We start from the raw sequence: 25,492 nt of genomic DNA, 5'->3' as shown, positions 1-25,492 counted from the left end.
CTCTGATGCCAAGGATTGCATTCTCATAAGCTCTCTGGTCAAATTATAAAACTTTCATAATTTCTACACACATTTGGCTTTGAAATAATTTGGATCTTTAGTATCCACAATAAATTAAAAAATCCAAGATATTATATTCTTGGTTTAATCCCTTATCCAAGTGTAAGCATACAAAGTTTGGGCGTGAAGTCATGTCACAACTGGGCTACTTGTATATAGAGGCTAACAACTTCACAACAATTGCCTTACTATCCCATAATGATAAGTTTAGTTTAATCCTTTATCCAAATATGAGCAAACAAAGTTTGCACCTGAAGTATCTTCAGGACTGAGCAAAGGTGGTGCAACACCAAGGCAACTCATGGCAAAGGTGGAGAAAGCTATCATCACTCCTATCTCAGTATCTCCCATAAAGCAAAGCACATCTCCTTGCGGATATGTGTAATGCTATGCATTAAGGCAAGGTCGAATCTCAGACCAGTTTCAACCTTTATTGAGATCTGTAGGAGCCAGGCCCAGTAGTGGAGACACCAAGGCAGAAGCAATGAGAGGACTGGTGATTATTGCATAATATGGGTGTTCTGCATCACCCAGTCAAAAATTTCATATGCCTAGAATGCTTCTAAGTACAAAAATCATCTGACTGAACAATAAAATTTCCACAGTACAATATTATAATGCAACTTATATTGCTAGTTTTCAAATCTATGTTTTTTTTCTAACTTTCCATAAATGGTATTTTAATTCATTAATTATAGAAATCAAAATTCTCTTCCCATTGCTGACAGGTAGTGGGTACTGCAAAAAAATAACCTGTTCTGTTGTAAGTAATGGAATGCCCAACACATTACATAATCTGTTCCAAATACGCAGGGCAAGAGGGCAGCTGTAGAATGCATGCTCTACTGTTTCCAATTCGTAACAGACGTCACAGATTGGATCTCCAATGTTAATTGTTAAGGTGGCCGTATGCAATTCTCCAAGCAAGATCCCTCTGTTAGGGTATAGTTGGAACTTCAATAAGTTATGAAACAAAGCGTTGTTGTCAGTACCCAACTGTGGAAGTTTGCAGTGAAAGAGATTAAAGATTTCTTTATAGCAAATTTTACTTTTTTTTAATGGAAAGAATGTCAATGCCAGAGTGTTGTAGTATTCAGGAACAATCCCAGCTTTTGGACCTTTATAATAATTTATTCCAATCAGGGGAAGATGAAAACATAGGTAGTACCAGAGAAGGTCTGCAATATTTTATGAATTTTTGAAGCTGTATTGCTTAAATAGCAGAATTTTAAGACTGGAAGCCCATATCCTCCATACTTCTTTGATAGTTGAAGAAATTCCTTTTTAACTTCGTGGTATCAGTTAGACCAAATAAATTGCACAGGCTTATTATATAAATGCTTTTCTTCAGCTTCTGTGATGTCTGTAATATTCATTATGCACAACTGTGCAGGAAAGATTATTGTTTTGAGTATTATGGTTTTAGAAGAAAAGGAAACTGGCCCTATTTTCCAGTCTTGCAAGGTTTCAATGTTCTTGTATATAAGTTCTGGAACTGGTAATATTGGGTAAGTGGAGAAGGGAATTCCAAAAATAATGAGAGGTTCTCTCTCAGGGGTTAGTCCGTCCAAAAGGAATGCCTCCAAGATCCCACTTTCCAAAAACTTTTAATTTTGTCTTCTCTGCATTAGTGGTTAATCCACTGATCTTGCTAAATTTTTCCAAAATATCAAAAAATATGTATATTATTATTAGTAGTAGTACGGGTAACTCCAAGGAGTTCTTAGACTCATCGAAGGAGGCCCTAATATCATGTCAAGAACAACTATTCAACATTCACGCAGTATCTATCATACCTCGCCTTGAACTCATTTACAGTCATGGCACCCACAACGGACTCTGGCAGCTTGTTCCACTCATTCACCACTCTCCAAGTAAAAAACCTAGCTCTAACACCCTTGCCTAGTTCCATGAATGGCCCTAGTCCTCCTACCACCAGTCCTATTCTCAAAAATATCTTCTGAATTAATCTTATAGAAACCCTTCAGTAATTTGAATGTCTCAATCATATCACCCCTTTTTTGCTTATCAACCAATTTCTGCAACCCACAAATCTTCAACCTGTTCTCATAAGGTTCATTCCATAGAACTGTTATCATCTTGGTCACTCATCTCTGGATCCTCTCCACCTCCTCCCCATCAAGAAGAAACCCTGGTGCTCAAATTTGGGCATAGTAGTTTAGATGGGGTCTTATCAAGGCTCGATACAGAGGTACAATAACCTCTGTTTGTCTCTGCTCGTCAAAGTATTTTTCAGCAACCAAGTGATTTGATAAGCTGATTTAGCCACATTTTCGATGTGCCCCTTAAACTTCAACTCCCTATCCACCAACACTCCCAAATCCCCGGCCTCGTCAATCTCCTGGAGTACAGTTCCACCAATGTGGTATACTGCTGCTAATCTTTTCACCCCAAAATGCATAACCTTACATTTTGCCAGATTAAATTGACATCTGTTCTCCTTAGCCCAGCCCTCCAAACTATCCAAATCATCCTGCAAAATTCCGATATCCTGTGCATTCACTATTGCTCTACCCAACTTTGCATCATCAGCAAACAAATGAACAGTTCTTCTCAGATCCTTTCCTATATCGTTAATGAACATTATATGGCATCATTATCCTTCAAAGTGCTCACTACATCATCGACATATGCTAATACCTTATTTTCCTCATAGTTGAAGGAACTGTTATTCCACGCACTACATGTGTAGTGCCGACTTTCTGGAAGAAAAGTTCAAGAACCAGTGCAAAGAGCAATGGATAAAGAGGGAAGTCTTGCTCGAATCCTTTTCGAATTTTAACTAGGTCTGACAGGAACCCATTAACTAGGAGGTGGGTAGTTGAATTGGCATAAGCTCTTTTGATAACAGATAGCAGGTTTTTACCTACACTAATTTGCTGGAGGATGTGAAACAGAAAAGGATGCCAGACATTATCAAATGCTTGAGTAAGGTCTACTGATAGCACAGCCATCAACTGCTTTTTCATATTAACTAAGCAGATCAGATCACGTAGCAGAAACAGATTAAGTTCTAATGCTAGGCCTGGGACTCCGTACACCCATGTGCTTTTAATTATGTATCTCATTCCCACTTAGAGCCTGTTATTGATATTGCAGAAAAATATCTTGTAGTCAGTATTAGATAGAGAAATAGGTGTGATTGCTATTAGGTTTTGGAATGAGGATGGTATGGCTTGCTACAAATTCACTTGGTATGTGTTCCTAATGAGAGAAAAGAATTAAATAGTATAACTAGAATGGAAAGAAAATCCTAGACCTCAAGGAAAAGTTCTATCCCTATATCATCAGGTCCTGGGGATTTTCTTGTCTGGCATTCTTTATCAGCTGTGGTAACTTCAGATTCTGTAATGGGTCTGTCAAGCCTATCTTGGATATGAACAGGAAAGCTATCAATGCTCCAAGAGTTATAATTTCCAACAGTACTACTGCCCTCAAACAGATTTTTGTAGTGTTTTTGAAAGGAGTTAAGGATGTCTTGGGGACGTATCTTCACCAATTAACACAGATTTGAGTGATCCTTTCTTTGCAGAATTTAGTGAATTGTCTATTGAAGAATGCAGCTCAAGGGCTATCTGCTAAGTGCTGCCATATTCTTATTTTAAAATTTCTTTCTTCTACTTGTTTCTGTCTTTTCAGTTCTATCTCTATGTTAACATTTCTAATAATTTTGCGACATTCTATGCCATTGCATTGGTTTGTTACGAACCAGTTTCTCTCTTTATGCAGGTCTTTCAACTTTTTTCTTTTGAATAAAGCCTGTTCCTTTCCCCATTCCATCATATTCCATTTTACTGTTTGTTTGAATTTTAACCACATATCCCAATTCCAGGTAACATTATTCCAAGTTGAACAGAGGGGTCTGAAATTTAGTTGAAAAGCTCAACGGAAAATTTGGTGGAAGTCTCCATGGTCCAGAACTGATCTCTACTTGTTCCATGCAGTGGAACTTAAATAGAACTGGATTATTTTGACCTTTATTGAGGTCTCATCAGTGGGAGCCAGACCGTGATACCAAGGTTGAAGTAATGCAGAAGTAATATTTCCATATACTAGTATTTCAAAAGGTGAATTACTTGTTCACCTTTCTAAAATACTCTGGTGAGAGTATTTCTAAAATACTACTCTCACTAGAAATACTGGTGAGAGTCATAGAGAGAGACGTTGAAAGTCTTTTCACTTGGTTATACTATAAATTAAAGATGCCAAGAAATTATATTTTTGGTTTAATCCTTTATTCAAGTGTAAGCAAACAAAGTTTGCACATGAAATCACTTCATGACTGGGCTACATATATATATATATATATATAGAGAGAGAGACTAATGACTTCACATCAATTGCCTTAGTATCCCATAATGTAAAGCACATATTCTTATGGACAAGTATATACTTGTCCGTATATGTCGGTTGGGAATCTACAGTATATCAGCACTACAGAAATGAAAATTGGATAAGCCAGAAATCCTGCTATGAAGACCAAATATTATAATTATAAAATATATACATGTTTACACAAGAATATTACTTAATTTGCCAAATATTTCAGTCTGAATATTACAGACCATCTTCAGTGGCTACATAGGAATAGTTTTAAAAAACAAGGTGGAATACGAACAATTGATCATTCACAAATAGAACAAGCTGTGTGATACCATATCGCTAAGTATTAAAAGAGTAGACATTTTTTATCAGAGAATTTTTTTATCATTTTTTATAAAGAATCAAATATTAGAATTGTTTATAATATTTAGGCAAGCTGGTAGTCAGTTTCACACCAAGCTAATAAAAGTAATTTATCGCTTAAAAATTCTCATTACTACTTTTTTTCAATTCTCAGGTGACTTCAGGCAATCATTTGAATACAAATCAAATAAGGTTAAATGTATATCTTGGAAGATTACTGACTACTTGGAAGATGAAACTTTTTTTTTTTTTTTTGGTACTGTTCATTGGGAATGGTTAGTTTGTTCATTAGATAAATTAAAACAAATTCTTATTTTATTTAAAAAAAATTCAGCTAATGCCTTTTATTCCTTTATAGAGAGTAGGTGAGGCTGTTTTAGCATTATCTAACTTCTGTAGAGTGAGTGGGCAGCTTAATCTTCACTTGGTAACCAATCGGAGATAGCTAGCTCAAGACCATCACTAATTATATACATGACATTCGGAGAAGAGATAACTGATGTGTTACCATCACGAGGTCCATAACTTAACAGTGTAGGTTCTACTGTCAATTTTCTTGAGTTTCACAGTAAGAAAAACCCGAGTTTCCAGGAGAAAACCCCAATTTGCATGTGCCAGAAATCAACTAACTTAGGAACTGGTCAAAGAAAGGCCTAGAACAGGCATGGGAACCTTTCCCAGTTCGGGGGCCAAATTATCATTCTGTCTCCGAGTCAAGGGCCGGACCAAATTATTAAATAAAATAAATTAAAACAAGTTGCTACTTCATATTTCATTTATTTATAATATAATGCTTTGGTATAAAGCTCTACATAAATTTTATAATGCAATGAACGACAACAATTTAATGAGAAGATTGGTCTTGTACTTCAACTATGAGACTATCAATATTGATTAATATTACTTAAGGATAATCACATAGAATTTTTGAGGTTTTCGTCCGTTATCCTGGTCCAAATTTTTGATTTATTGTATTTCATCCTCAAAAAAAACTGTCCACACATATATGTGCTGCCAAAAAGACAAATGATTTTTCTTGAAAAAGTGCACAAATTTGTATATTTTTCTTCCACCAAATAAAATTTATAAAAATCTGTCAAAGCAATGTTGTTAAATTGTGATTTTTGCACTAAATCGGCCTGAAGCACAATAAGTTCCATCTGTAAGTTTTCTGGCACATTATTTACATCAGCATCCATCGGACGAGCAAATACAGCGAATGTGGAGTCTTTTTTGAAGTCGGCAAACCTCGTATCAAATTGCTAGTGCCTTCAGTTCATCTCCATAACAATTATAAGGGATATTTTTATGAGTTGTTAGAGTAGCAAAATGATAACAATTTTTAGCTCTTATCTGACTTTCCAACAATCTTAGTTTATTACAAAAAGCTTTGACATGTCCATGCAGTTCATGAACCAATTGTCCTTGTTTTTGCAATTTAAGATTCGGTTCGTTTAGGTATCCAGTGACATCTACAAGGAATGCTAAATCACACACCCACTCATCATCTTTTACTTGGTTAATTGTGTTTCCTTTTATGTCCATTAAATCTGCAATGTCTTGTCTCAGATCATAAAATCGTTTTAACATTTTATCTTTACTCAACCACCTCACTTCATAATAATAAGACACATCTTCATAATCCGAAAATAGGTCTGCCAAATACTCCTTAAATTGGTGGTGATTAAGTGCATGTGACTTAATAAAGTTAATACTGGCTACTACAACTTCCATAACATTTGTGAATTTAATCGATTTTGCACAGATTTTGTTGGTGGATAATGCAGTGAAAATTTGTTAAATTTTCCAGATGGATCTGTAGTTCTATTGCTCTTTCATGAACTATTCCAATAAATCCCTTCTGTGCACCAACCATTGCAGGGGCTCCATCAGTGCATATGCCAGATAGTGAACTCCATTTAAGCCCAAATCTCTTGAAGGCTGTGTTGACTGTTTCAAATATATCTTCACCGGTAGTTGTTCCTTTTAATGGCCGAAGCGCCAATAATGCTTCTGTGATGTTGAAATCCGCATCAACTCCTCGAATAAATATTGCTAGTTGTGCTGTATCGGAGGAATCGGTGCTGTCATCCAAAGCAATTGAAAATGCTTCCAATCTAGCAATCTTCTCTTTCAAACTTTTTTTGATATCATCAGCCATAATTTATATCCGTCGGACAACAGTATGTCTCAACAAACGAATATTCTCAAAGTCTTTTTTCTTTTCAGGACATATACTTGCAACATCCAGCAGACATTGTTTGATAAATTCTCCATCACCAAATGACTTAGAATGCTTAGCGATTTTTTCGCTTACCACAAAGCTGGCTTTGACAATGCTGCGTTCTTTGCTTGTTGAACATTTGCTGCTGGGTATCCAAGTTCTTCTTCAACTTCTGTATTTCATCTTTTCATAGTTGTCCATCAACATGATCCGCATGTCTTGAAGTAAAGTGTCTCTTCAAGTTGTATTCTTTGTTGACGGATACAGATTCATTGCACAGCAAACCTTTATTCAGAATAAAATAATAATCCTCCATCCTGTTGTCTTGAAATTGACGATTCTCTGCATCTACTTTTCTTTTTTTTTGCAATAACCCCTGACATTGTCCCAAATTTATAAGCGATATTCAGAACAGTCAAACAAAAGTGTCTTCTACACCGCAGGCACTGAACAGAACACAACATCAACGCAGGCACTGAACAGAACATAGCATCAACGCAGGCACTGAACAAAGCACAACACCAACGCAAGTACCAAACTGACACGTAACACATTCACACATGCCGCTAAGTCAAAGTGAGAAAGAGACCTTGGTTGGAGAAAACATAGTGTTTTGCACAAGTCATATGACGTCAGCTTAATGTGAGTTCGTAGAACACACCATGAATCAGACAAACTTCACTGCAATAGATTAGGGCCGGATCCGGCCCACGGGTTGCCCATATGTGGCCTAGAAGTTTCTCCAGTCAGCGACTAGACTAGACTAGACTAGAGCTTATGTCTTTTTTTGGGCGATCTAGTGAAGAAGATGCAATTGCCGCTTCCACTGATTTTATTTTATATCCCAAAGCTAAAAAAAAATTAAAATTTAACTTTAGATATGCACACACTTCTAGGCATCTCATATCTAGAAGTGTGTAATAACCAGCAAACAACTACTATCCAGAAAGTAACCACTAAACTGTACATACTGCTATAATGACTATTCTGAAAACATGATGCCATATAATGTAGACAACAGAGAGATACCATAAATTTGGTATGACTAACCAGGCCACAAAAAGCACTCAAGATCTCCTACATTTTTGAATAAATTCTATGGCAAACAAATACTGACAGTAGTTTGAAGTATAAATCAAAATCACTACTTCTTATGACAATACCATCCACACTGCTAGTGAGTGGTACTGCCATACAAAGGTCATAAACCTGCAGAACATTAGTACAAATCTATAGGTTAGAATAGTGCTTCCCAAAGTTATGGATGTCAAGGCCCCTTTGGAAAAATTAAAATATTTCACGGCCCCCATCGGAAAAAATATTCATAATACAGACATATATTATTATAATATTTATTGTATTTATATTAAATGCAAAACATACACAGCGAATATTGCAAAAATCAAATACAAATATTACATTTTTAGCATCTTACATACACGTTTGACATGGAACACTTAACATTTTTAAGTTGTTTTCATTATTTCACAGCTCCCAAGGGGTCCGTAGCCCACAGTTTGGGAAGCGCTGGGTTAGAATAATCCCAAAACAGTGATCTACAACTATGATGTACAGATATTTGTACTTTTAGAATTTTGACCTAAACTGTCAACAAAAATGGAATTTTTTTTCAGGCCACTTAAAAAATTTTGATTAAACTGATTAACGTTAGTAAATTTAACTTATTAACATAACATATGTAGTCTTTGGTAATCACAAAAACTGTAACAGACTACATATTTATGTTAATGATGTCTGTAAACTGTCGATTTATATGAAGAGCTTTCAAAAGCATTATTACAGGAACATATGCATGTATACACACATACACAGAGGTTTCCATAAATAAAGGAACAAAGAGAAAATCACAGTAACTCGGGGGGGGGGGAGTATGAAAATTTGGTACATTATGCAAAAAGTGTTGCTGAGTCTAGTTATTGTATATGCATCATGCTGTTAGCCATATATGCAAATAAGCCATAGCTGAAAGCAGGCATTTTGGAGTGGTTTTCCATTTCATGTCTAGTAACAACAAGACATTTCATGATAGCAAAATTCTTGAATATGGTTGCAAGACATCATTTAATCAGCGAATTCAGGTGGTGATCCATCATAAGACTAAAAACCAGTCTAAGTCAAGTGAAGATAGCCAGATGGTTGCATGCAAGTTGTTCCATGGTTCAGACTATGGAACCCATTCCAACAACTACAAACAGCATCCTGGAGATACAGTGAAGGAAAGCCACCAGCTATAACCACAGTAGGAGACCAACATCTATGATTATGTGCTTGCAAACACAAAAGTGCTAGCCTGAATCAGCTATGATCTAACCTCGCACTAGCAACAGTAACATTGGTACCTACTTCCAGTATGCACAGAAAGCTTCATGTAGGTGGTCTGTATGTTAGGTGACTTGTGGGCTGCCTTCCCCCACGCTACAGGAGAGAACATCTGCAATGAGCCAGGCTCCATGTCACTGGATCCAAGACCAATGGGGGGGGGTTAGTATTGTTTACAGATGAGTCCTGATTTGCTCTAAAAGCGATACCAGGTGTGCTCTGATCTGGAGAGAACCAGGGATATGTTATCATCTGCCTAATACTAGTGAAAGGGACACATGTGGTGGAGGTGGTGTGATGGTTTGGGGAAGCATCTCATTAGGTGGGCACACCAATCTCTCTGTGCTTCCTAGGTGGAACCACAAATGTTGCAACTTACAGAGGTGGTCATGGAGCCCTATGTTCATCCACATGTGGGTGCAATAAGAGATCACATTTATCCCATAAGACAATAATGCTCAAGAAAAACTGAAAGAGTTTGAAAGCAAAAAACCAAACCATGGAAATTCAGTGCCCAACCCAACAGAAAACTGACTGATTCAACCAGAAGCACATCTAGTGAGGTAATCTGCAAGGATAGAAAAATTAGAACCATAGTGGACTCAGGAAATTAAAGAGGCAGTCAAGGAAAAGAAGGAAGGAATCAAAATTTCTTGGCAAGTAGGTCACTTGTGCTCTTAGGGAATACAGAGAAAAATGTAAAAAAGCAAAGCATCATGTAAAATTTGCTAAACAGAAGTCATGGGAAGACTTTGGTGAGAACACAAAACATAAATATCAGGAAGGTGGTAAAATATTCTGGAGGCTATTGAAAAAGCTAAGAAATGGAGAAAAGAGACTGTAAAAGGAATTAGTGATGAAAAGGAGACATGAAACTGAGGATAAAGATATTCTTGATGTATGGAGTAAATTATTTTTGAAAGATTGCTAAATGAAACAAGCAATGACAGCATAGTGGTAGAAAACACTCAACAAAAATGCCATCTAGAATATATATATATATATATATATATATATATATATCTGTATTTGAAGTACAAAAAAGCTATCACAAACCTGAAATGTGGAAAAGTAGCTGGAGTAGATGATATTTGACCAGAAATGCTAAAATATGGAGGGTATAAAAATTTTACAGTGGCTACACTGCATAATTTGAAACGTCGGGTCAGAGAGTCGAGTTCCAGATGATTGGAATAGAGCATTCATAGTACCCATCTATAAAAAATGGAATAAACCTGAATGTGAGAATACAGAGAAATTTCTCTACTGAGTTTTCCCTGGTAAGATTTGTGGTATACTTGAGAAACAGCTAAGAAAAAATGTGGAGGAGTAGATTGGAGAACAAGCTGGGTTGAGGACAAATATATGGTGTAAATGTGACATTATATCAAGCAATACATAGTCTATTTGTAAATCAGCAGTTAGAATTGAAGTACAGGAAGAATATTTTTATGTTAAGTCAGGTGTGCGACAGAGGCGTACATTATCTCCACTGTTATTCATCTTCTACATGGTTCACATATAGATTGGAATGTTGGCACACAACAGGCAAATCTGGAGGAAAATTGTTGAAAGGAAGTTTGTTGTGTAACTTTTCATATAGTACTATCATAAGATCGTGTACACCACCTGAGGGTATATGTCAGGAATTTGATGATGATAATGCTCATCCTTGCTAGCAAAGCTTATGCACCAATGTTTTCAAAAAGAAACTATCATACCTATAGACTGGCCAGATAGGTCTCCTGACCTTAAGCCTATTGAGCATGTCTAAGATGCTCTAGGTAGACATGTTGCTACTCTTTATTCCCCTCCCCAAAACCTTGAAGGACTAAGAAAAGTTTTGCAGGAACAGTAGTTATTACCAACTGAGTTTCTGGACACCATTATAAACAGTATGAAACATCACTGTGAGTGCTGTATTGCTGTAAGGGATCACCTCTTGACCTCTTGTTTTTGACTGTTGTCTTCATGTACCCATTTGTTACTGAATTAAAACATTTATTTACAATTTTTGTGAGTGTTTCTGTTACATCTTATCTCATGCTGCTCTTCACTAAATTGCATAAAAATTCATCTTACAGTTCGAGTTATCGTGATTTTTCTCTATATAATATAAACATATGTTCAATGAGATATACAGGATTTATCTATAGATCCTATATATCTTGCAGGTATATCCTATATAGGTTGGTGATCAAGGATGCAATGTGCACTAGATCAACCAGGAAGACATGAAATTATTATTGAAAGAATTAAAGAAATGTATCTTTAGAAATACTTTAGATGATTCTACATCTGCTATCAAATTATAATATTAAGAAAAAACAGGGTCCGCATGGTTAATCTAGTGGCTGTGCACTTTGCAATCACATGCCTGGGAAAGGAGTGTCTTAGGTTCGATTCCCGTCAGAGACGTGAGGAGCTCAAGGATCTTCCTCAGCCATAACCCAACTTGGCTATGGCTGAGGAAGATCCTTAAGGTCCTCGGGCATGGACAATAGGGTTTTTCTCCCCAGTTTATCTGGGGGTTTTGATCCCGCAAGCAGGAAAACCAGCCTTGAGAACTCAACACCACTACGAACATAGGATACGCCGGGGCGGAGGGCTGACCACCTTATCCTGAGACCGGTTTAGGTCTGATGATCAATAAATCCTCGACACCACAAGGTAAAAGAGGGAAATAGGAAGATGATGAGAAAAAACAGCAACAGTTTTAGAAATAATATATATGAAGTTGCTCGTCTGATTAGTCAAATAGATGTTATCGCTGCTTTTTAACCAACATGCTTTGAATCTGATTGTGGTATGGATGTCTACGTCTTTAAGGTGGTAGATGATTTTTATCACCAAGTGCAATACAACCACAATGTTTAATTGACTTAAGTGGCTTGAATAAAAAGTTCATATTTTGTCTGTAGAGAAGTGTTTCCTGGATAATTTAAATCATATAAAATATTTAGGCCTATGTAGCGCAGTGAAAGTGGTGCTTGCATCTTCTGTGCTAGGCCATCCAAATATAGACTTATAGTTCAAGTCTAGTCACCGAATGGAGGAACGTTTTTTTTAAGACTTTCTTCAACCTGTTTCCGAGTAGAGTTGACCTGGCACAGGCAAGCGAGTTTTTTTTTCTCCTGGAAACTCAGGTTTTTCATCCCTTAAACTCAAGAAATTGACTGTAGAACCTACATTATTTCAGACAGTAATACATCCTGTTAGGATTAAATACCAAGAGATTGCAGCACTTGATTGCTGGTCTCTTCATTGGCAGCAGCAGCCTGTAATCAGTGATAGTCATGGGCCAGCTATCTCTGATTGGCTACCAGTGGAGATTGAACTGCCCACTCAATCTCTAAAAGCCAGATAAGGTTAATAGGCCCTGCCTACTCCCTAAAAGGGAATAAAAAGCATTAGCTTATTATTAAAATATTTAAACAAACACACACACATATATTTTTTATATATATTTTATATGCAGTTTTATACAGAATCAACAACTATTACATAATGCTTATGCAGCGATGAAAGATACCATCTGATCAAAAATATCTTGATACCCTTAGTAGATATGACTATATGTTTCACAACCATGGCTCATACATGCATAAAAGGAAGTACACAGTCATAAGGAAACTTTACAGTAAAATGGAAAGTACTGAAGAGCTCTGCGATTTTCGACATGGCAACATGCAGAGTTGCCACCTTTGCAACAATTCAGTTTGGGAAATTAATGCTTTGCCATAGCTGCTAATTTCAACTGTTAGGTGATGTTATTATGAAATGGAAATGTCTAGGAACAACAACAGCATCCTGGTAGGCTACATAAAATCACAGAGTAACACTGAAAATCAAGTACTCAAGTGCATGTTGAAGAAGAAAAAAAAAGCGTATTTTTTGAATGAAATACACACTACAGAGTTCCAAAATATCTCTACAAGCAAAGCCAGCACAACTGTTCACCAGAGCCTAAGAAAATGGATTTCCATGATAACAGTTTAATAGAGTAAAACAACACTAGGGAACCATTCAAATAGTGTTTAATGCTTCTATAGTTTGCTCACAGATTAGAGACCCTTCTGCACATGTCACAAAAAGGAGAATCGATTCCGATAATAGGGTAATCAATCCGTATAGCAGGATGAGTTGTTTATTATTACACATCAGAAAATTAACTTCTGTTTTATGATCATTGTAGTTAACTATGTTGCTTATATAACAGTTGGAAAAATTTACCTGTAAAGCACATGATTTTGCATGTTGGCGACCAATTCGTACGTCCTTCATTTCTTTCTCCCCTTCAGCATGAATCGACTATTCTTGGCAAGTTTCCAAGTGGAGTTCTCAAAAGCGTGGGCATACTATACTATTTTACCTCAATTACAGAGACTACAAAATGAGACTTGTAACACAAAAAAAAGGAGCACAAAACTAACTAAAATGTGCACAAAGGACTACACTCCTAGTTAGGCGGGCACCCTCCATGGACACTTATCATGGCCTAGGATGTAAACTGGGATCTCAAAGTATTAGTGTTTTGCATATTTTGGGAAGTTTTATGCAACCATATTTATTTAAATGAGGCTGATTTTTAAGAGCAGTAGCAGATTCTAAAAACAGCCTTTATCTTCTAAATTTACTCTGATAAAGCACGATTGTCTTGTTTCCAATTCATTCTGTGAGCTGTATCCAAAGCTGTTCTGCAAAGCCAGATTGACCACAGTCACATCACGACAGCAGATGTATTTTTTATGTTCTTCAATTCAGATGGTACCTGATCTTTCTGTCTTTTTTCTGCCAGAACAAGGAGCACCAAACACACACACCCACCCTGGAAACTGAGAGGAAAGGAAGTTTGTTTTTAGTTGAGTGGATAAGGGTAGTTTTAAGTGGGGCTTGAAAGTGGTTTAAAGATTGTATTTCTTTAGGATTCCAGATATATTTTCTGATGTGCCTCAGACGCAAAGGATGGTGATAGCATTACTAACATATTTCTGGAGAAGGTTGATTATTTTTTGATGTTGTGGGAACTGTAGCTATTAGACAGAAAAGTGTAGTGCATATGACTGAATTCTACTGCAAGAGAATTTGAACAAAGGTTGTAAGCTCTATGGATTAGAATTTTTATGACACATATTGTTGAGAGAAGGGGGTGATGGGAATGTTTGTGAATGTATCTTATCTGTGTGAGTGGGTTTCCTATATACTGAAAAGGACAGGTTATCATTAGGTAGGCAGGTGACCTCATTCATGTGCTGTCTCGTATCCAGCAGGCTGACTACCATGATTTGATTCATGGTTAACTATAGGTGTAATGACATGTGGTGAGAACTCTATCTCTTCTGCATATCGTCATAAGTATACATGGCTGTAAATCTGTGTGTGTTCATGGGACCAGTTTGCCTATTACGAGGGATGAAAAACCCAAGTTTCCAGGTGAAAAAATTCTCTACTTCCATATGAGATCAGCTAACTCACTTTTAGTCAAAAGAGACCAGATAAAGTTCTTCCTCGCATCATGGATGGAAATCGAAAGCAGGTCTTTCTGACCAAACAGCTTCATCTATACTTACTGAGCTACAGAGACTCAGACAGGTGACCAAGGTGTCTAGAAAGGCCAGACTATTATTAGTTTTCTTTCCCATTGCAAATTGGATTCTAGGATGAAGACTATTCAGGTGACATAGTAAAGCATCTAATGCATTTGGGCCATGAGATCAAATAGAAAATATATCATCTACATATCTTAACCAGATAGAAAGCTAAGTCAAGACTTGTTTTTCCATAAAAAATTGGCATGGAGGGGGTGAAAGGGGGAGACCCATAGAAGTACCCTCTATCTGTTTATAAATTTTGTTCTTCCAAGAGAAATAACTGGAATGGGTAACAAAGGAAAAGAAGTCAATGATATCAAGGGAAAAACTTTTTTAAAAAAGCAATAAGGTGTCTTTTAAGGGAATGTTAGTGAACAATGAGGTGATGTCATGGATCACTAGGATATCAGTATCATCATTAATTATATTTTCGATGGAGCTTTTAAAATGGGAAGAATTTTTTATGTATGATGTGGAAAGACCAATAAGGGGGGTTTGCCAACTGTGTGGATAATTTATAGCAGGGAGCATCAGCAGTATACACTACTGTGTGTATGTGTGTGGGGGGGAATTGGGTTCATGAATCTTAGGCAAGCCATATACTTGGGGGGGGGACAACTAAAGGGTTTGAGTTTTTTTGTGAAATCAGAAGGCCAGAAAGAAAGAGTAGGCTTTTTAATTTCTTGATTTGCTATTTAGTGGGATCATAATCTAAAGGTCTGTAGGTCGAGCAGTCTAAGAAAGATATTCATTTTCTTATTGTATTCACTGATGTTAAGGATAACAATAGCACTTCCCTTGTGAGACGTAATGACTATGCTGTTATTTTTATGTAGTTTATTGATGGCACTGAGCTGGCAGGGAGATAAATTTCTTTTGGATGGTGAAGATCTAATATGTGAATTGTGACATGCCTTACTGGTCATTCCACACCAGATTTTTGACAGCTGTTTCGATTTCCTCTTTTCATTTAATGATGGGAACAGGACCAATATATTTTGGAAGCACCTTGGAGAGCCTTTCCCAAGGAATAAATGAGTGGGGGGGGGGGTAATTTTTCAAGATTTCCTAATTTTAACTGTATTGGGTTATGATCTGATGATAGATCATTGATTGTCATTAAATTGTATTGGAGTCTGATGTGCTGCAGTATGGCTATGTCCAATACATCAGCCCCTACCATAAGTGTTGTGATGGGTGGGATCAGCAGGACCTATTACATGAAGGTTGTTGAAACCAGCATAGTTCTGTAGTATCTGTCCATTTTTGTTGGTGGAATGGCTATTCCAGGTAGAATGCTTGGCATTTAAATCACCTGCCACAATGGTAGGCTCTCCAGTATCAAATAAGGTGTTCAAATCCGAAAACAATAATGATTGTGGGGGATGGTATGCTGCAAAAATTTTTAATTTGCCGACAGAACTCAGAATCTCAATGCCAGTGACCTCAAGATTGGAGGAATGTTTGTGGAGTGATGAGAGATAAAATTCTTGATGAAAATTGCCATGCCTCCACCTCTGTGGGTTGATCTGTCAGTTCTGTACGATTGATATCCATAAAGTTTGGGATTGTCTGCAGGTCTTAGGTGCGTTTCATTTAGTAAAAGGACCTCTGGCTGATGTCTGTGGACAAAATTTTGAAGTTCTAGGATCTTATTTCTCAAGCCGTTTGCATTCCAGGCTATGATCTCTAGTTTTAAGCTTAATTTTTTACTGTTCATTAGTGAGAGCTGAAATGATGACTTGGGTGAAATCTGTTAGTAGAACTTTCGATCATTCGCCTTTTTCTTCCAAGGAGCTTACATTCACGGTCGCATCAAATTGCTTCATTGCGAACCCACGAGAGAGCTCCTCTCAGAGAATTAGGTAATCCTTGCTTGTAAGGTTCCAATATGGGCTTGTCAAGGTCATGCTCTTTAGGCACATTTTCTTTGTTTGCCGTAGCTTACACATACCATTCCTTTATTTCGATTTATACACATTATTTTCCTTTATTAAAATTACACATTAAATATTTCACAATCTTTCCCTTTCAATAAGTAAATGGATATACACTTTACACTCAATATACAATTATATAATACACTTTACTTTATCCCCCCCCCCTTTCCTTATTTCTTTCCAATACAATTTTGATCAGCAGTACAGGTATTTTCTCTGGTTTAAAGCTCCTTTCATTGTTAGATCAAGAATGAGTGTCTGTCTAGTAAAGGCAGGCCTCATTCACGATCTAACACAAGCATTGAGTAGAGTGGTGTAAAACTTGCTGCAAGTGGACTTCGGAGCAGTGAAAAAGTGTTCTGTCTGGATATGGCAGATGTCAAGAGAATGCTACTTGCCTGAATTTGTTGTGCCATCTGTGAAGTTTGGTAGAGGAAGCATCATGGGCTGGAACCTTTTCATGGTTCAGGCTGCGTCTCTAGTTCCAGTGGCAGGAAATCTTAATGCTGCAACCTACAATGACATTCTGTGCTTCCAATTTTATAGTAATATTTCAGTAAAGACCCTTTCCTGTATCAACATGCCAATGCTCCTGTCTACAAAGCGAGGACTGTGCAGGAATGGTTTGATGAGATGGGTATTGAATAACTCAACTTGCCTGAACATAGCCCTGATCTCAATCCCACTAAAAAAATATGGGATGAACTGGAATGCCAATTGTGAACTAGACCAAACTGCCTTATGTCAATGATCGACTTCAGTAATGTTCTCTAGGAAGAATGAAAGGAAATCAGCAATGTACCAAAATCTAGTGGAAAGTCTTCCCAGAGGATTGAAGGCTGTTACAGTAGCAAAAAAGGAGACAACTCCATATTAATTGCTCCCATATTAAAGTGAGAGTTGGGATGAGCAGGCCCTATATATTTTTGATCAGATAGTGTGTATTCTACATGGTCAATAGTCACTAATAACTGCGAGGTTCATGCCATATATTATAATAGTAATGGCAAAAGCTATGGCACATATATTGACTGTTGGCAATTATGATTTCTTCCAAGGTGTTGACTCATCTGAAGCCAATATGTGACTGGACACAAAGAGGTTACTAGCCACTGATACAATCCCGATTTCAAGAACTACAAGAGCACTCTTGGTCTGGCTCGAATTCAAAAAAAAAAAAAAAAAAAAAATATATATATATATATATATATATATATATATATATATATATATATATATATATATATATATGTGTGGACATATAAACCAATATACTGGTTTCAATAATACTGAAGATGGATTTTAAAAACTTTTATGCGTTTTAAGAGCTGGAAAGCATTAACGCAGATATTATAAATACTTATTCAGGGATTATTTAAGAATTAGTTTACTGTGATTGGATATCCATAATTATTAGCTTTCATTATATGTTTATTTACGGAAGCGGTAATTTTCACTCAACAGAGATGTTTTTATGCGCGATTCTAACATTTCTACTGCTATGTATTACTACTGTACTTTTGTTGTGATTTAATTCAATAATGTATGCTATGCTATGTTGGAATAGTTCACACAACCGCACATGGTTTTAGTACTTACCGTCCATTATTTAGTCAAAACATTAAATTTATTTTCCAGAATCACTATAGGTATTAAAAGTTTAACTAGCCACTTTTTGCACGACTACACAAGTATCGAAGCATCTTTTCTTAAACTCCTCATCAACACTTTTTAAAATTAGATTAATGAAAAGACCACCAAACAGCACACATCACCCATTCCAACACATCATATGCTTGACGTTTGCTAGATAACGAGCACTGGGTTTACTGCTAAAGTTCGTATTCTCGCTCCCAATTAATTTGAAGAAAAGTATCTCTCTAGATGTAAAACGTAGGATATAACTATGTTAATATTATTATAAGAGGTAAAATTTGATGCTTTGGTATAGTACATATCATTATTATTATTACGTGACACCTCCAGGGAGTCCAAGGACTCATCGTGGGAGGACACACTACAAAAAAGGGAAAAAGATCACTCTTAAATTTAGAGATGTAGGACAACGATTAACATGTTTTAACAGTTTTGCCAAGTATATTATTGAAACAGAATTAAATAGATTCTGTTAACCACAATATTTTTAAAATATATCTGAAGTATAAAATGTATATTCTGACAGTTTAGAATCTGCTTCTTGTTAAACCTCCAAAGTTGGGAGAGAGCTAAATTGAGAAACCATTTCAACATAAATATATGATGAGTATCTGATCCCATGTAGGTCAGATGTTAATAATAACAATAAGGAAAGAAACTTGTCTGCTTGCTAGAAAGTAATCAGACTGAATGGCTGAATTTATTATTATTATGTGCAGTGGCGTAGCGGAGGGGGCGGTCCGCCTTGGGCGGCACTTTGAATCATTTTGAACTTTTGCAAAAAAATACAGTCTGGAGAATTCAGTTCCAAATACAGTATTGTAATACTACTGCGAATTTTCCTCACAAAAAGTGCGAGTCTTGCTAGTTGTGAGAGGAGTGTTTCTAAATAAAATTGATTAAGAATTACCTACGTTACCATGAAACAGACTTCGCCAATGTCATCGACGATTTTGCAAACAGAAAAGCAAGAAAAATAACATTTTAGAATTCTGAAATTAAAGTTTTACTTCAAAAATAAACATAGTGTTTTAATTTATTTCCCTATACGTCATTTTGAATTTTTGTAGTATTTCGAGAGGAGCGGCAAAAGCTCTAGTTACACCACTGATTATGTGACACCTCCAGGGAGTCCAAAACCTCATCGAGGGGGAGTGTGCCAGCAGCATCGAATGATTGATCCATCTCCTTCCAACTACTAACCGCGCTCAAACTTGCTTAACTTTTTGCGAGCCATAAGCAGCAGAGGCTCGACCAACCTTTGCTGGATAGTGTCACTTCTTTGCCATGAACAAGCTGTTAGGCTGTGAAATTCTTGTTTGGGAAATGTTTCAGGTGACAGATGATTTTCACTACCTACTATGGTACACTGCCCTATAAATTAAAGATGCCAAAAAATTATATTACACTGTCCTGCTTGTTGAAGGTCAGAAGTAGCTCAAAGACCATGCTTGGTGTCTAGTGCAGGGTTTCTGGGTTGTCTAATCTGGCACACCCACAGCATGGGTTTCAAACTTGTGGATAGGATTATCATAAAAATAAACTTTGCAGTATTATTGCAAAGATTGAGATTCACTGGAATTATATAGCAGCACCATTTATCTTTCATTCCAGCAAACTTATGTTTTCTGGAACAGCTTTTCCCATGAAGTATTTCCCAAAACTACAAACTCCTGTTCTTCTAAAAAAAAAAAGTATATTAACAGATTGCTTTTTTCTTGACCCTTTCCCTCATAAGACATTGATTTGTCGTAAGTTTTGCATCCTTTCATGTATGGGAGTGATACATTAAAAAAAAAAATTATGGAACCTTGGGATTAGTATGTTAATCCATTAATTGCTTATATTTTATATTTAATTTAAATGTTTGCAAGAGCCTTACCGCCAATCCAAGTTTCAGGAAGACTTAATAAATGCTGAAATGTCTATATCAGTATTTATTAAGTCTGGGGAATCCCTACAAGTGTCGGGATTCCCCAGAACATGCATACATTTATAACTTGTATTAGATGTACTTACTGGAAAAAAAAAAAAAATACATTAGTGAATGGATAATATAATATTTTTTGTTAAACTGACTTATTTCTAGAACTGTTATGTTACTTTATTATTTGTAATATCCAAGCAAAACACGATGAGTCTGTCGACTCCATGGAGGGTGCAATAATAATAATAATAATAATATGCATTATATGTTTTCTTGATTAAAATATTTGTAGTAATAGTTCATCATCATCATCATTCCTTTAATGTAATTTTTTATAATTTTCATAACTGCACAACCATTTAACCTGTATATTATCCAAGCATATGCACCAATCCAAGACCATCCAGATGAAGAGTTGGAACAATTTTATGAAGACATCCAAACTGCAATCGCTAGTGCTAAGTTAGATGATATTATTATAATGATGGGTGACCTAAATGCAAAAGTGGGCTCAGAAAAAATCTCATTTTGCATGGAAAACTAAGGGCTTGGAATTAGAAATGAAAGAAGTGAAAGATTAATTCAATTCTGTGAAACCAATGACCTAATAATTGCCAACACACTGTTTAAACATCCTCCAAGAAGACTATATACATGGAAAAGTCCTGGGGATATCTATAGAAACCAAATTGACTATGTAATAATAAGCAAAAGATTCTGAAATGCAATAACACAAACAGAAACATATCCTGGAGCAGACATGGGATCGGACCACAACCCAGTGATTGCAAAAATCAAAATAAAACTTAAGATGCCAAGCCAACCATTCATAAGAGAAACTTATAATTCAGACTCACCTAACAACTAAGAAGTTAAAGACTGCTTTATAAAAGAATTCACAAAATCCCTTAACAAGTCTGACACCACAACTCGCACAGAAAATAGAACACCAAGTGATGAAATTAACATGAACTGGCAAACATTCAAGAATAACATCAACAAAGCAGCCAAAAATACACTCCCACAATTAAAAAGGAATAAACTTTGGATAAAAAAAAATACTAAAGTTGATGGAACAAAGAAAAAAGTTAAAGAACAAACCTGAATATAAAAGCATGAATAAAGAAATAAAAAAAGAATGCAGGAAAGCCAAAGAGGAATGGATTAAGAATAAATGTATAGATATAGAAAACCTTGATAGAAAACACAGAAGCAGAGAAATGTGCGAAAAGATCAGAGAAATGACAAGCAGGACAAATACAGTAAATCATGCAAGTGTCATTAGAGACTCAAGAGACCATATTCTAATGGATAAAAAAGAAATCATGGAAAGATGGATTGAATACACAAGGAAATTATATGAACAACAAATAAATAATATTCCTGAACAGAGTTGATTTAGAAGGACCACCCATTTTACTCTGTGAAGTTGAAAACGCTGTCATGAAAACTAAAACCACATAAAGCTGCAGGAATAGATAATATCTTGGCAGAATGGTTGAGGGCTCTCGATGAAGAAGGACTGAAATTTTTAACAAAATTATGCAATAAAATATACGAGACTGGATTTCTACCCAAAGATATTAATCACTCAATTTTCGTTCCAATTCCCAAAAAGACAAAAGCTACAAGATGTGAAGAGTTCAGGACAATTAACCTCATCAGTCAATCAAAAATCCTCCTATATGTTATTCTTGAAAGAAATAAAAGAAAAATAAACATAGAAATAAATGATACATAAAGTGGCTTCAAGGAAAATGTAGGTACAAGAGACGGTATTTTCAACGTCAGAACCATCATAGAAAGATATCTAGAAAAACCAAAAGATGTGTACCTCTGCTTCATTACAAAAAGGCATTTGACAATGTTCAACATGAACAATTAATTGAAATCTTTTCAAAAATAGGCATGGATGGAAAAGACATTAAGCTAATAACTAATCTTTACTGGGAACAGACCGCATCTTTGAGAATAAATAGAGAGACCTCAGAATAATTCCCAGTTCAGAAAGGTGTGAGACAAGGCATGTCTTTTCTCTTTTCTCCGATTCTCTTTAACCTGAACAGAAGAAATATTTAATAAAATTAGTAACCTCAAAAGAATCACTGTAGAGGGGCAGAAATATTAATAACCTATGATATGCAGATGACACGGTTCTTCTAGCTGAAAACAAATATGACCTTAAGACTCTTATAGATGAAACCCTCAAGGTACAGTGAACAGTAAGGCCTCAGTTTCAACTTTAAAAAGAAAAAAATCATGATAATTTCAAGAGAAAAGGAAATACCAAAAATATGTATCAATATAAAAGGAAATAAATTAGAACAGTAGCAAACATACATATACCTCAGACACTTGATCACAGAGAATGGCAGGACAGAAGATGAAATTAGAAAAAGGATTGAAATTGCAAGGTCAACTTTTAACAGTATGAAAAATCTACTGACATCTAGAGAATTAAATCTGAAAACAAGACTAAGAATCTCAATGCTACATATGGTCCACATTGTTATACAGAGTAGAGACATGGACACTCTCCAATCTGAGTGTGAAAAAACTGGAGGCCTTTGAAATGTGGATGCTGCGAAGAATTATGAGGATATCATGGAAAGACAAATGAAGAGGTACTAGTGATGGTAGGTGTAAACAGGAGCCTGATGAAAGAAATTAAAAAGAGAAAAGTCAGCTATTTTGGACATATTCTGAGACATAACTGCCTATAAAGGACACTTCTCAAAGGAACTGTTGAGGGAAGGAGAAGGAGAGGAAAACAAAGACGGGAGTGGATGAAAAATATAAAAAACTGGACCTATCTCTCATATGAGGAATGCAGCAGAGAGGCTCAAAATAGGACATGGTGGACACACGTGGTAGTCAATCTCCTGGAGGGAGAAGACACCTGACAGAACAGGATATGAAGGTTCTGTCTGACATTGGTAAATATTTCTTGCACTCACACACACACACACACATTTACATTTAACAGAATTGTTATCCTGTGATTGACATTAGGACATTTTAGAATATATACCAATCATAAATGATAATTAGCATAATTCAACATCTGAGAGCTTGTAGTACAAACTCCAAGCTCAAATGATTCAAAATGAAGATGCACATCATTTATTAAAGTGTATACAGTATTTATAATCTTTAATATATTTATTGATGATATAAATAATTGGGATGGAAAGTTCAACTATACTTCCCCGTGGTGCACACTGGGGTGTTGGGAATTCTAACTGTTATCGAACCTGGACCCAACACCACTAACAGAGCTCTGGTGAACCCTAGTCACGAGAAGTGTATATTCGACTACTGCAACAACAGAAACAGCCCCGAGTCCTATGTGGCCCACTCACCTTCCTACAGTGGAACTAAGTGGGGCCAGGGGTGCTAAGAATCTTGCAGATGAAGGCATGTTGCCTATTAGATCTTTGAAAATGGTATTTGGTAACCTCAATACTCGAATTTTGGCAAGAGACTACAGAATAGATTTATTAATCAAAGAACTAATCATATTATCAACTTAGATATCCTGCTAGTAAATGAAACAAAAAAAAGATTGAAAGAACTGACAGCAAGACAGTATGATGGCTCACAGATACTCCTTGGAGCATCCTCAAGCAATGGCGAACAAGGCGGAGTGGGCTATTGTTAAATCTAAGCTCACTAAGGCGATTCTTGTAACATATCTGAAAGAATAAGTGCACTCCTAATTGGAATAGAGAATAATATAGCAATAAAATTAATATCCTATATGCTCCAACATCAGTAGCTGATAATCAAGAAATAGAAAATTTTTATGTGAATCTTGAACAGGCATTAAGTTACAAGTGAACATACATGTTCATTGGTGGAGACTTTAATGCCAAAATAGAATGCAGAAAACAAAACGAAAAGTTCATATTATAAGTTCAAATGGCCTGGGAGAGAGAAATAGAAGAGGAGAGAGATTAGCTGAATTCGCTTTAGCTGAACAACTCTTTATCATGAACATTTTTTTTTCAACAAACACCCAGGAATAAGATGGACTTGGCAATCACCGAATGGAAACACAAAAAATGAAATTGACTACATTTTAACAGACTGTAAAAGACTGGTAAATGTTGGTACAATAGGGAAAACATATTTCAACATAGATTCTGACCACAGACTCTTCAGAGCCATTATAAGAATAGACCACAAAAAAGAACAACATATCAGGGCAACATCAAACTACAAAAGACAACCCAAACAAATAGACTACCACGAGTTCAGGAAGTACATAGAAGAGACTGAATGGACTATTAAGAACTGCTACATAAATGACGACTATACTGAATTTATTAATAAATCAGCTAGTGCAAGAAAAAATCAGACATTCCTGTGAAAGAAAAGAAAAGAGAATCACTCTCACCTCAAACCATAGAACTACTGAAAAAATCTGAAGGAAATTTTCTAGAATACAAAATTATATGTAAGTTACACTAAGGAAAAGAATTCCAGAAGACTACAAAGCTTTCAAGATATAAAAACTAAGAGAGGCTGCACAGGCAAAAACCAACCTGAAAAAAATAGAGAAAGGCATAAATTTTAAATAGTCAATTCCGTCTGCTCTACAGGATCAAAATGGAGAAAAACAAATAGAAAAAAGATAGAAGAAATTGTGCAGAATTTCTATAATGACTTTTATGCAACTAACTGTCAAGTCTCAGAACCTATCATTCCAAAACCGAGCAATATACCAGATGCACTTCCAGAAGAATAGAACACGCCCTGAAGAAAACGAATAAAGGTAAAGCCTCAGGACTTGATCATGTTAAGACCAAAGAAATCCAACAAAGTGGACCAACTATGTTCAGAGCCTTGGCTACCAGATTCATTTGGTACTTCAAAGAAAGAAAGAAAGATTCCAGAGGAATGGAAGACCTCAAAAACCATACTTCTATTCAAAAAAGAGAACAAGGAAGACATAAAAAATTATTGTCCAATCTGTCTACTTTCTCACATATATTAAATCATGAACAGAGTAATACTGAACAGATGTTGAAAGTTTATTTTTCAC

At 36.0% G+C, this 25,492-nt stretch overlaps 1 protein-coding gene and 1 long non-coding RNA gene across 3 annotated transcripts in view; one reads left to right on the top strand and one right to left on the bottom strand.

Moving 5' to 3' along the window:
- Positions 1–18,641, bottom strand: part of LOC150101667 (zinc transporter 6-like) — a 166,407-nt gene extending 147,766 nt beyond the window's left edge. For both annotated transcript variants that reach the window (XM_090400575.1, XM_090400576.1), the window contains exon 1: positions 18,462–18,641. In XM_090400575.1, coding sequence (XP_090256701.1) covers positions 18,462–18,468 — 7 coding nt within the window. In that variant the 5' untranslated portion in view covers positions 18,469–18,641. The remainder of the gene's footprint in view (positions 1–18,461) is intronic.
- A 77-nt stretch (positions 18,642–18,718) lies between these two features.
- LOC150101666 (uncharacterized) overlaps positions 18,719–25,492 on the top strand; it is a 57,198-nt gene continuing 50,424 nt past the window's right edge. The window contains exon 1 of the long non-coding RNA XR_016549072.1: positions 18,719–18,789. This is a non-coding gene — a long non-coding RNA (uncharacterized LOC150101666). The remainder of the gene's footprint in view (positions 18,790–25,492) is intronic.

Source organism: Typopeltis vanoorti, chromosome 11 (assembly GCF_054136105.1).
Source record: "Typopeltis vanoorti isolate ZY-2024b chromosome 11, IOZ_Tvanoo_1.0, whole genome shotgun sequence".
NCBI lineage: Eukaryota > Metazoa > Arthropoda > Arachnida > Uropygi > Thelyphonidae > Typopeltis > Typopeltis vanoorti.
Note: the sequence above shows the minus strand (reverse complement) of the source record. Positions and strands in the feature narration are given on the sequence as shown.